Source organism: Lampris incognitus, chromosome 11, assembly GCF_029633865.1.
Source record: "Lampris incognitus isolate fLamInc1 chromosome 11, fLamInc1.hap2, whole genome shotgun sequence".
NCBI lineage: Eukaryota > Metazoa > Chordata > Actinopteri > Lampriformes > Lampridae > Lampris > Lampris incognitus.
In genome coordinates, this window is record NC_079221.1 from 4,033,730 (window position 1) to 4,045,208 (window position 11,479).

At 47.9% G+C, this 11,479-nt stretch overlaps 1 protein-coding gene across 1 annotated transcript in view; it reads right to left on the reverse strand.

Moving 5' to 3' along the window:
* The window catches only part of slc38a11 (solute carrier family 38 member 11), an 11,167-nt gene extending 377 nt beyond the window's left edge, over positions 1–10,790 (reverse strand). The window contains exons 1-11 of the mRNA XM_056289799.1: positions 10,779–10,790; positions 10,523–10,652; positions 9,705–9,779; positions 9,491–9,625; positions 5,830–5,895; positions 5,376–5,482; positions 5,201–5,280; positions 4,900–4,970; positions 2,223–2,384; positions 1,996–2,108; positions 36–167 (exon numbers count right to left, since the gene is read on the reverse strand). Coding sequence (XP_056145774.1) covers positions 36–167; positions 1,996–2,108; positions 2,223–2,384; positions 4,900–4,970; positions 5,201–5,280; positions 5,376–5,482; positions 5,830–5,895; positions 9,491–9,625; positions 9,705–9,779; positions 10,523–10,652; positions 10,779–10,790 — 1,083 coding nt within the window. The remainder of the gene's footprint in view (positions 1–35; positions 168–1,995; positions 2,109–2,222; positions 2,385–4,899; positions 4,971–5,200; positions 5,281–5,375; positions 5,483–5,829; positions 5,896–9,490; positions 9,626–9,704; positions 9,780–10,522; positions 10,653–10,778) is intronic.
* Between the last annotated feature and the right edge of the window lie 689 nt (positions 10,791–11,479).

Here is an 11,479-nt window from a genome sequence, read left to right on the forward strand (position 1 = left end):
AATCGTGACAAAGATAATGGCGTTTTTGGACTTACATTCAGCTCCAACACTATTCCCAGACACTCGGTGGCCAAGGAAACTGCTGTACACACTGCAACTATCAGCACGGTGACGCCCACGTGTTCAGCTTTTGTCAAAGCTCTTTTACAAATGGCATTGGCTACAACCTGAAGACACAGGAGAATATGTACAGGAGAGGCACCACACCAAATGTCCATCAAGTTAAAAAAAAACAATGCATTTTTGGCACATGTACAAAAGACACACGTGTTCAAGGTGTCCTCCTTGTTGCAGGATGCAAACAAAACAGGGTAACACACACACACACACACACACACGTCTGGGTAGGAACTGGGTTTACTGAGCACAGTGCTGTACAGTCAGCCAGGGTCCACTTCCTGTACAACAGCCGGGCTAGCACTAAGGGTTTCCAGTAGAAACCGTCAGCGATCCAAGGATTCAACCATTGACCTCACTAGTGACCAGGCCACATCTCTGGCTTTCAGGACGCCGCTGCCCCGGTTCATATCTAAAGCTGTACTTGCAACGAGAAAAAGAAAAGGGTTTGGTTTAACTTGCTAACACCAGTGGTGACACTTGGTGCTCGACCACTCCAAACCCCCGAGATCTATCTGAAAGGAAACGGCCGTCAGTGCTGTTGCGTCAACACATGGCTGAAGCTGGGTTGTAGCGATGCACGTTGTATTTGTTGAAAAAGGCCTCCACAGGTTTGGTCGTTCGTATGTGCAACTTTGCTTCTTCTGGCATTGCATTGCACCCTATGCATTACCTCCGTGCACTGCCTGCTGACACCTCATATGTCCTGTCGGGCTTGAACCTAGTTTTTTTTGGAGTTTTTTTACACTTGTGTCGTCGCCTCCTGCCTAGATCCTTGTGTTGTCTCCTGACTAGATCCTTGTGTCATCGCCTCCTGACTAGATCCTTGTGTTGTCTCCTGACTAGATCCTTGTGTCATCGCCTCCTGACTAGATCCTTGTGTCATCGCCTCCTGACTAGATCCTTGTGTTGTCTCCTGACTAGATCCTTGTGTTGTCTCCTGACTAGATCCTTGTGTTGTCTCCTGACTAGATCCTTGTGTCGTCGCCTCCTGACTAGATCCTTGTGTTGTCTCCTGACTAGATCCTTGTGTTGTCTCCTGACTAGATCCTTGTGTCGTCGCCTCCTGACTAGATCCTTGTGTTGTCTCCTGACTAGATCCTTGTGTTGTCTCCTGACTAGATCCTTGTGTCATCACCTCCTGACTAGATCCTTGTGTCGTCTCCTGACTAGATCATTGTGTTGTCTCCTGACTAGACCCTTGTGTCGTCGCCTCCTGACTAGATCCTTGTGTTGTCTCCTGACTAGATCCTTGTGTTGTCTCCTGACTAGATCCTTGTGTTGCCTCCTGACTAGATCCTTGTGTTGTCTCCTGACTAGATCCTTGCGTCGTCTCCTGACTAGATCCTTGTGTTGTCGTCCCCTGACTAGATCCTTGTGTTGTCTCCTGACTAGATCCTTGTGTTGTCTCCTGACTAGATCCTTGTGTCGTTGCCTCCTGACTAGATCCTTGTGTTGTCTCCTGACTAGATCCTTGTGTCGTCGCCTCCTGACTAGATCCTTGTGTTGCCTCTTGACTAGATCCTTGTGTTGTCTCCTGACTAGATCCTTGTGTTGTCTCCTGACTAGATCCTTGTGTCGTCGCCTCCTGACTAGATCCTTGCTTGTGTTGTATTAACTCTCAGATGTACGTCGCTTTGGATAAAAGTGTCTGCTAGATGCAAGTGTGTTTGTAAATTCTTCAAACCCGCCACTTCCTGCCTTATTGTTCTGCATTTGACTGCAACAGCAGCCATTAAAAGGAGCAAGTACCTTTAAAGGAGTTCATGACCTGGACAATCCCGGATTAAGCCGTTGTCTCAGCAAAAATGTGTTTGCGTATAAAACTGTAGGATTGCAGCCTTGAAAGTTAAATCCTTTGACGGACAAATCACTTACCTCTCGTGTTACAAAACACTCCAGGGGAAAAGTGGTTATTATACTGAGTCCAAAACAGAAGCGACCAAACGTCGCCAGATTATCATCTCTGCAGTAGTTCTCGAAGATATCCCCTGAAAAGAAAGAAAAGAAAGAAATATTAGGTCCCTGCAAAAAAAAAAAAGGAAAAAAGTGTCACAATACAATACAGCTACTGCATAAGAAGTTTTTAGACGGCCGCATAGCACCTTGTGTATAGCCGGTGAAGGTGACATAGCCAGCCACAGCAAACACAGCACTGACTACTAGAGCAAAGCCAACAGACACGTGGGTGACTCGAGACCATTTGGTGAGAGTGGGCTCCTCCAGAGAGCCATAGATCAGAAAGCTGTTGTGATGACATATAAAGGCTAAAACAGACACAGACACAATAATCCAGTTATTAGCATGTGAGCCATAATGACAGTTCATAACCATAACCATAACCATCACCACCCACATATGTGAAACAAAACATTCTACAGTTCATGGTCTTATGTGGTTCTTGGGGTGTTAGTTAAATGACGATGATCTACCGGCAGTCGAGAGCGACAGCATCACTGGACACATTACTGCTGCCGTCGCTCCTGCTTGGAGGATGATTGCGGTGCCAAGTCCCCGCTCAGAGGGTCCCTTTCCCGGGTGCTGAATCAGATCTGACAGCCCACTGAGTGCATTCGTCTCATCAAAGCGTGAGGGCTTTTTCAGCAATTCCTGTTTCAACTCCCACGGCAGGGGACGATTTCCATCACCACTGCATGCATGTGCAAAGCCTCAAGGGCCCAGCGGCTCCTTTGTAGGGACAGTCGTAACGGATATTGTGCAGGTAGGAAACTCTCAGAGAACCGTCTAGTCGGCCCAGGTCCCCCACGCTCCCTTTGTAATAGGTAAAGCCCCACCAGTCTGCTGAGATGCCTGAGAGCAATTTTCTCAAAGTAGGGCAGTGCCTGGTGAGTGGAGTGGAGTGCTCATCGTAGTAATGGTCCAGACTTCCTAAAGTTGAAGTCAGATTGAAAGCAGGTCTGTAAAAATGAAGCCAGTAATAGGACGTGTCGTGTGCACTGGGCTGTACTGTAGGTCCGTAGAGGTTGGCTCAGTTTAACAGCCCGGCAGGTATTTGTTAGGAAAGCTTTCATCAAAGATGAAGACTGTGATGAATCGCTGGCACTTCGAGGCACACCTAGCCATACATCTGGGTACAGCTCTCCTCTCTTTGTTCAACTCTCTTGCTAAACGATGCAGACTTCACCCTCGCTTAATCGCTCAGAGATGGAAAAGATGTGGAAGTTTACTGTCCTCTTCACTCTGTGAGCCATAGGCATAATGCAAAGGGGGGGATGCATTAGTCGGTCCGAGGCCCAAGGGCCTGCTTAACACGTTTCCTCCAGTGGAAATGATAAAACCCACACTAGTAAAGAGTGCATCAAGAGGAAGTGAAACGCTTCAGCCGGCTGTCTGCTGACCCCAGAAACCCTGGCTTCTGTGTAATCGCTCTGATACACAGAAAGCTGTTGATTCTGTGTGTGAACATGGCTCCCCGGGCCAGGGGTCTGATTCTCTGTGTGAACATGGCTCCCCGGGCCAGGGGTCTGATTCTGTGTGTGAACATGGCTCCCCGGGCCAGGGGTCTGATTCTCTGTGTGAACATGGCTCCCCGGGCCAGGGGTCTGATTCTGTGTGTGAACATGGCTCCCCGGGCCAGGGGTCTGATTCTGTGTGTGAACGTGGCTCCCCGGGCCAGGGGTCTGATTCTCTGTGTGAACGTGGCTCCCCGGGCCAGGGGTCTGATTCTGTGTGTGAACATGGCTCCCCGGGCCAGGGGTCTGATTCTCTGTGTGAACGTGGTTCCCCGGGCCAGGGGTCTGATTCTGTGTGTGAACATGGCTCCCCGGGCCAGGGGTCTGATTCTCTGTGTGAACATGGCTCCCCGGGCCAGGGGTTTGATTCTCTGTGTGAACATGGCTCCCCGGGCCAGGGGTCTGATTCTCTGTGTGAACATGGCTCCCCGGGCCAGGGGTCTGGAAGCTGTGGGCTTTGATCCTTGGAGGGAACAATGTGAAGTTATTATGTCATTAATACTATTAGGTGTTGATTCCTTATCCACAGTGGGCTTTTTTTCCCTCCCCTTTTCTCCCCAATTGTACTTGGCCAATTACCCCACTCTTCCGAGCCATCCCGGTCTCTGCTCCACCCCCTCTGCCGATCCGGGGAGGGCTGCAGACTACCACATGCCCTCCTCTGATACATGTGGAGTTGCCAGCCGCTTCTTTTCACCTGACAGTGAGGAGTTTCACCAGGGGGACGTAGCACGTGGGAGGATCACGCTATTCCCCCCAGTTCCCCCTCCCCCCTGAACAGGTACCCCGACTGACCAGAGGAGGCTTCTAGTGCAGTGACCAGGACACGTACCCACATCCGGCTTCCCACCCGCAGACACGGCCGACTGTGTCTGTAGGGATGCCCGACCAAGCCAGAGGTAACACGGGGATTCGAACCAGCGATCTCTGTGTTGGTAGGCAACAGAATAGAACAGACCGCTACACAAGTGTTTTTAAAAAGCATGGCACTGGCTTTTAGTGAAAGGCAGGAGATATATCGTGAAGGCCCTACTAGCTTTGCACAAAAGCTGTCTCTGGTGGATCTTCTCATCAGTTTGAAGGACCTGTTTTCTATCTTTAAAGTTCATTTGGCAGCCATCTCAATTTGCAACAGGTGTCTCACTGTTTTCTAGCTGTAAAACAGGTGTTTTTGACATACAAGGCTTTCTCATCTGATTGCATACAAAAGTAAATATTCTGGACACCATTGTAGTTCTCTCATCTGCGATAACGCCCACCAACTCACATCACTTTCATCACTATCTTCATAATACTCGGACAAACTCACCAAAAGACATTACACCGACAGCTTGAATTGCGTTCCACTTTGCAAATGCCCATGCATTTTCTGAAGGGGGGCTAAAGGGTGATGGAAAATACAAATTTGATTCATACTCAGTTGATGCTGAGCAAAACACAAATAATATCAATCTTTTTGTAGTGCATTGCTGTTGAGTGGGTTTCCAGGAAAAGGTTTATGGGTGACATATATTCATTATAGTATCACTACTGACTGCAGTAGCGTTGATCTAAACAGAATATGCAACAGTCAGTAAAAATTCTGAAAAATTAAAATGAGTTGAACATACATTTGTGGTCCCAAGGTTGCTGCTCTGATGACTACAGTGATGAGGATGAAAAGGGTCAACACCATTGACAGCAGGGACACCTAGCAACACATATACAAGGAGTTTATTACACAGGCAAAACTGTGCCAAATCTGTAAATGTCCAACCTTGTCCACTGCCTGATCGGTGGACTTACCTTCCCAAGCCTTCCTATGTTGCGATAAAGGGACAGCGGCAATGTGAACACAACGGTTGACACCAGTATTACAAAGTGGCGTTCAGCAAGTATGTGGTCTGGGCCAACTGCAAACACAACGGCAAGGCTGAGCACACAGACATTACTGGCTTATCAGGATCAGCTTTCATATCTACAATAAACTTTGGAAGTTAAAATCCATCGGCTTCCACTAAGTAAGATGTTAACATTTTGTGTTAAGTGCACAACAGTTTGTCTTCCCAGAAAGAAGAGATCGGAAGAAGGCCTGCTGTGGTGGCCCTCTCCCCACATCTTCCACACTCTCCCTTCTGGAACATCCTGCTCCTGATTCACGGTGATTTCATCAGTCTTGCAGTGTTCTCAAAACACTCACGAATAACCATAATGGATTTATTTGGTATTCGGCTAGATGCAATCAACTATGTATGCATACCTCCTGGTAGTCTCTGAAAAACTTTGGTCATTGTGTCACCGGTTGTGATGTTGTAACTGATCATGGCTAGGGGAGAAAGAAGCAGGGAAACATCATATTATTCTTCATATTCTTTCCACTCCACTCCATTCTATTCTATTATATTCATAACATTAAACCAGAAATTTGACTTTGGGGTTACCTAAAACGCATTGGACCTCATTCATCAATAGTTTGTACATACAAATTTGCTCTTACGCACCCATGGAATTTTTTAGCTCTCAAGATTGTCTGCCAGTCAGAAGCAGTGTACATACATCTGCTAATGCCCTTGGACGCGGGATTTTTTTTCGTACCCGTTTTCCGGGAACTCTGCCTCTGATTGGCCACCTGGATTCCGGGAAGACCCGCCCCTACTCTATCTCTGATTGGCTAAACCTATCCCTAACCCCACCCTAAACCTAACCTTAACCAACCTAACCAACAGAGGCAACGAGTACTAGCCAATCAGAGGCAGAGTTCGCGGAAAACGGGTACGAAAAAAAATCACGCCCCTTGGACACATCTTCATTGATGTTCCTGGAATCGTCAGGTGTTTTGGGTCTATCAACATTATACACCCTCCTCCAGATGACCCAGCCAGAAATGATCAGACCCCAGCTTGTATCCAGATGGCTAATTACTTATGACTCCATGGCTCCCCACTTTTGAGCCACAGCCATCTTAAGGCTCTATCTGTTGCATCGTAGGTACTGCAGATGGCTCTCCTCTTCTTCTCTCCCTCAATGCCTAAATCTCTGAAGGCTCTCCATCTTCATTTGATGGCTGGGAGAGCTGGCGCTGCATCAGCTGAGAAAGCTTGGTCTGGTGCGTCCTGTGGGCCCAGGGACCACAGCCCTGCCTGGAGCTGGGCCCGAAGAGTTAACACCGAGGACGGTCTGACAGCACGCGGAAGTGGGGCAGGCTAAGCTAACTGCTAGCTCATGCAAACCGGCAGTTCCGATAACACCGAGGGTCTGGCGGCGGCCTCACCTGGCCTTGACTCTGTTTTAGTGTCGTCGTGTGGAGTGCAGAGAGGTGTGTCAAAGGTGTCTAGCTGGGAGAGCTAGTGTTGGACTGGCTGAGGGAGCTTGGTCTGCTGCATCCTGTGGGCCCAAGGACCACGGCCCTGACCGGAGCTGTGCCTGAAGAGGAAACACCAAGGGCAGTCTGACAGGATGCGGAAGCAGGGCAGGCTAAGCTAACTGCTAGCCGTGCAGACCGGCAGTTCTGACAGTCATCCTGGCTGGTGTTCATTCTCCTGGACAGTGATTTATTTATTTATTTGTTTGTTTGTTTTAGATATATGTGTTAGTTTGGATGTATGTGTTCTTGTAGTTCTTGTAGTTTTGGGATGTGTTTTTGTCTTTGTGTTGCACTGCTGTGGGCTGGGGGAAACGATGTTTTGTTTCATTTCATGTGTGCAAGTGCATGAAATGAAATGACAAAGTGTTTGGGATTCTAAAGAACGGGCTGCGAATCCCCTGCATCCAACCTCCACTGGGAGGCACCTTGCTCTCCATCCAGCCTGCTGGTAGTTGCTTACCAGTTGGTGAGCTTCCTTTCAAAGGCCTCTTCCAAGTGATCTTCCCATGGGACAGTCAGCTGCAGCAGCACAACTTGCTTGGTGGAATCAGACACAAGGACAATGTCTGGTCGAAGGGTGGTGTCTGCAATATGGTTGGGGAATTTCAGCTGCCGTTCAAGGTCCACCAACAGCTGCCAGTCCTTGACTGAGGTCAGGATGCCTGCATTTGTTCTTTTAGTGGGTTTTGGCTGCTCCTCAGCCCTGACAAAGTTGATGGCCTGCTTGGAGGGTTGGGGACCACTTCGCCCATGCAACTCCTGCACTGATGGCTTCAGCAATGGTCTTCAGGACCTGATCATGCCTCCATCACTACAGTCCCTCTTTAAGTGCCTTCGTGCAGCAGCTTAGGAAATGCTCTAGGGTTCCTCACTTGGAGCACAGTGGGCACACTGATGACTCAGCTTTGCACCGTGTGCAGATTTGACGGGCTTGGAAGAACATCATACACTTCCTGGATGATAAATTGGATGCAGTGTGGCTCATCTTTCCAAAGCTCAGCCCAGGTCACTTTCCTTGCGACTGCATTCTCCCATCTTGGCCAAGCTCCCTGTTGCTTCATTCCCACTGACTTGCAGGTTCTCATCTCCTCCACTGCGGCTCTCACCTCCTCCTGAACTTTGCAGCGCCTTTCCTTACCACTGATGGTGTTCGTTTGGGGAGCTGGAAAGGATCCTACCTCAGCTCAGCCTTGTGTGACCACCCCCACCAGCCTCTTGTGACGGAGCCTTGCCTCTGCTCCCTGAACAGCTTCCTCTGCCCTCCACTTCCTGTCAGTCCTCACTTGGATCCCTGCTTTAGCCACCCTCGGATCACTTGAGTCCCTGTACTGGACCACTTATCTGGCTCCTGTTACCTTGAATTCTTCCTCCAAGGATTCGAAGGGCAGTTGCAGTTTGTTGTGGTGACCGTAGAGTGCAATGCTGTTCAAGCTCTTTGGCAGCCCCAGCCATCTCCTGAGGTGGTTGCTGACCCTCCTCTCTAAGGTCTAGACTATTGAGATCAGAATTGCATAGACGAGGAGGGGCCACAGGATTCTGGGAATAATGCTGTGCTAATACACCCAGGCGTTGAACTTCCCAGCTAGGCTAGACTTGTCCATGAATTTCAGCCAGCCATACAACTTGGTCCAGATTAACTGGATGGATGTTGTGTTCCTCTTCTCCTGCCTCCTTGTACTGGGACTTAAGCATTTTCATCTCCTACCTGATGTTGTGAATCTTCACCGCTCTTTGGTTCTTCGAATAAGGTTTTTTGGAGCCTTTCTCTTCTTCTCTGAACCATTCAGCTGCAATGCTGACAATGATTGGCTTATAGCTTCCTATTGGCCTCTCCCTTCACTGTTGCCTCCAGAATTTGGTTGACATCTTCATCAAACTGCTTCCACAGTGAAGTCATGTTAACGGCTGGCCATTTGATCCACCTCCTCTTAGACTTGATCTTAGCGGGATCAATTTGCAACTTTTGGAGATTCCAGGCTCTATGGGGTGACTCCGGGCCAGGCATCTCCTGTGTCTCACCAGGTTGGACAGCTGTGCGTTGCGCTGCTCCTGCTCCCAGACATTTCAGCCTCACTTGGTGGATCTTCAAGCTGCGTTCACTCTTGCAGATTTTGCCACATACACACTGCTTGCTCATAGTCATTTGTTCGTTGCCTCGTTCTAATGCCGTTGTGTCTATCCCAGTGGAGTGCTCTTCCTCCCCCCAATTCAGGCACCCCTGGGAGTATCTTTCCATTAGATTCAAAGCCTGGTGATTATTTGTAATTCCTTTCCCCTAACATCTATTGTCTACCTCTTGCAATGAAGCAATCAGCCAGGCTTGCAAAGACATCAGTGTTAGCAAATTGGTGTCTAAGTTCAGGGGTTATCCAGGTTCTACACTGGCCTCTGAGACAAACGTCAGGGCTAAAATATTCCATGGGTGTGTAAGAACAAATTTGCATGTACGAATAATTGATGAATTAGGCCCATTTAGTAACCAGACAATATATTAAATATCATTAAAAAAACAAATTTAATTCTGGTCTCAACTGTTTACAAGCTTTGAACAACTTACCAATGAAAGGATACAGGAACTGTAGTCCAGAGAGAACCAAGAACCCAGGGAACCCAAAAGTGCTTTGCACCAGTGACTGATAACTGTTTGTCCCCGACAGGTTACCTCCTTTTATCAACAAGATGATTGAGTAGTCTGCCACAAAACGTTAACATTTGTTATATATTCATTTTTAAAGAAATCAAATGTATTCCATACCAAAATCCACACCCACCTGTGATAAACGCAACAACCACCAAAAGCAGAAGGCCAAGAGGAAGCCCTGCCTGATTCAAAGCATATGGCAAACCTGAAAAAGGGATAGAAAAATTATATTACTGTAATCAAGGGGTCCTGCACCAAAAATGAGATATCCACCATTCAAAAAGGGATACAGACATGAGTACAATGGATTTGTGAGAGTAAACCGAATTATGCTCTGGGGAGTGAAAATGAGTGGAGGATGAAAATTGTATTATATCATGTATTATTTTATTTTAGATTAGGTTACATTAGATTAGATTGGATTAGACTAGACTATTAGTTTAGATCACATTAAATTAGACCGAATCAGATGTTTTAGAAATACTGTATGATGAAATCAGTTCAGAGATATGGTTTCCAAAATGGCTTTGTGTAGCATACTGAAATAAAACCGTTTCTGAAAAGAAAAAGAGAGAGAGACGGGGGGGGGGACCCCGGTATCAGACCACATGACTTTGAGAAGCACGTGTTTGTGACTCTTGTAATTTATGAAAGAGTTAAAAAGAAGAAGGGTGGGTGGGTGGGGGTTAACAGGCGCTGGTCACATGATGCGGAGGCTTTACCAACTTGAGGGCTGGAACGATATGAGAGATTTATGTCGTGCGGGGAAGTCGACCATGACAACTGATTTGTTAATATCATCATCATCTTCATCATCATCTTCATCATCGTCATCATCATCGTCACAACGCCATATAAAACGAATCACTTCCACAGGTTATAACCATCATATCGACTCAGCTGTTTAAGCCTGGCTAAGTCTCCAACATCTCGACCAAAAGCAGTTACCTATTATTCCAGATCCGATTATGGAATTGACGAAATTGAACGAAGCCGATATCAGTGAACTTCTGCCTGGTTCCCCGGCGACCTCGTGCGGTGGCGGGGCCAGTAAGGCCTTGCTGTCTCCGCTGTCACACTGGGCAGCGAGGGCGACAGGCACACTTAGTCCGTGTAGTCATAATATAGAAAAGAAAAGAAAAGAAAAGAAAAGAAAAGAAAAGAAAAGAAAAGAAAGGAAATCGAACTAGCTATGCAGGCTTACCTCTTGGGCCATTTTGTGCATCTGCTCTTTATACTCTCGGTTTGCATGAGCGAAATTGGTTGGTGAATTTCGGGTTTAACTTCTCACATTGTCTCCGGTGAAACTGAAAAAGTAAAACGAATGCACACACACACACACACAAAAAAAATCATTCAATTCATTCCAAGATATCAACGGAACGGCGCCCCTAGTGGTCATAGTTGGGACCGCAAACTTCACTGACGCACATGATGCTGACAAAATTGGAATTAAAGGATTAGAATTAGACATTTTTAAAGGCGTTCTTTGTTCAGATGCTGAAGAAAGAAAGAAAGAGATAAAGAGGGTGAGAGAGGGGGGGGAGAGAGAGAGGGAGAGAGAGGGAGAGGGAGAGAGAAGGAGAGAGAGAGAGAGGGGGGGAGAGGGAGAGAGAGGGGGGAGAGAGGGGGAGAGAGAGAGAGGGAGAGAGAGAGGGAGGGAGAGAGAGAGGGAGGGGGGAGAGAGAGAGGGAGAGAGAGAGAAAGAGGGGGAGAGAGAGAGAGGGAGAGAGAGAGAGAGAGGGAGGGGGAGAGACAGAGGGAGAGAGAGAGGGAGGGGGGAGAGAGGGAGAGAGAGAGAGAGAGGGAGGGGGAGAGAGAGGGAGGGAGAGAGAGAGAGAGGGAGGGGGGAGAGAGAGAGAGCGAGAGAGGGAGAGGGAGAGAGAGAGAAAGAGGGGGAGAGAG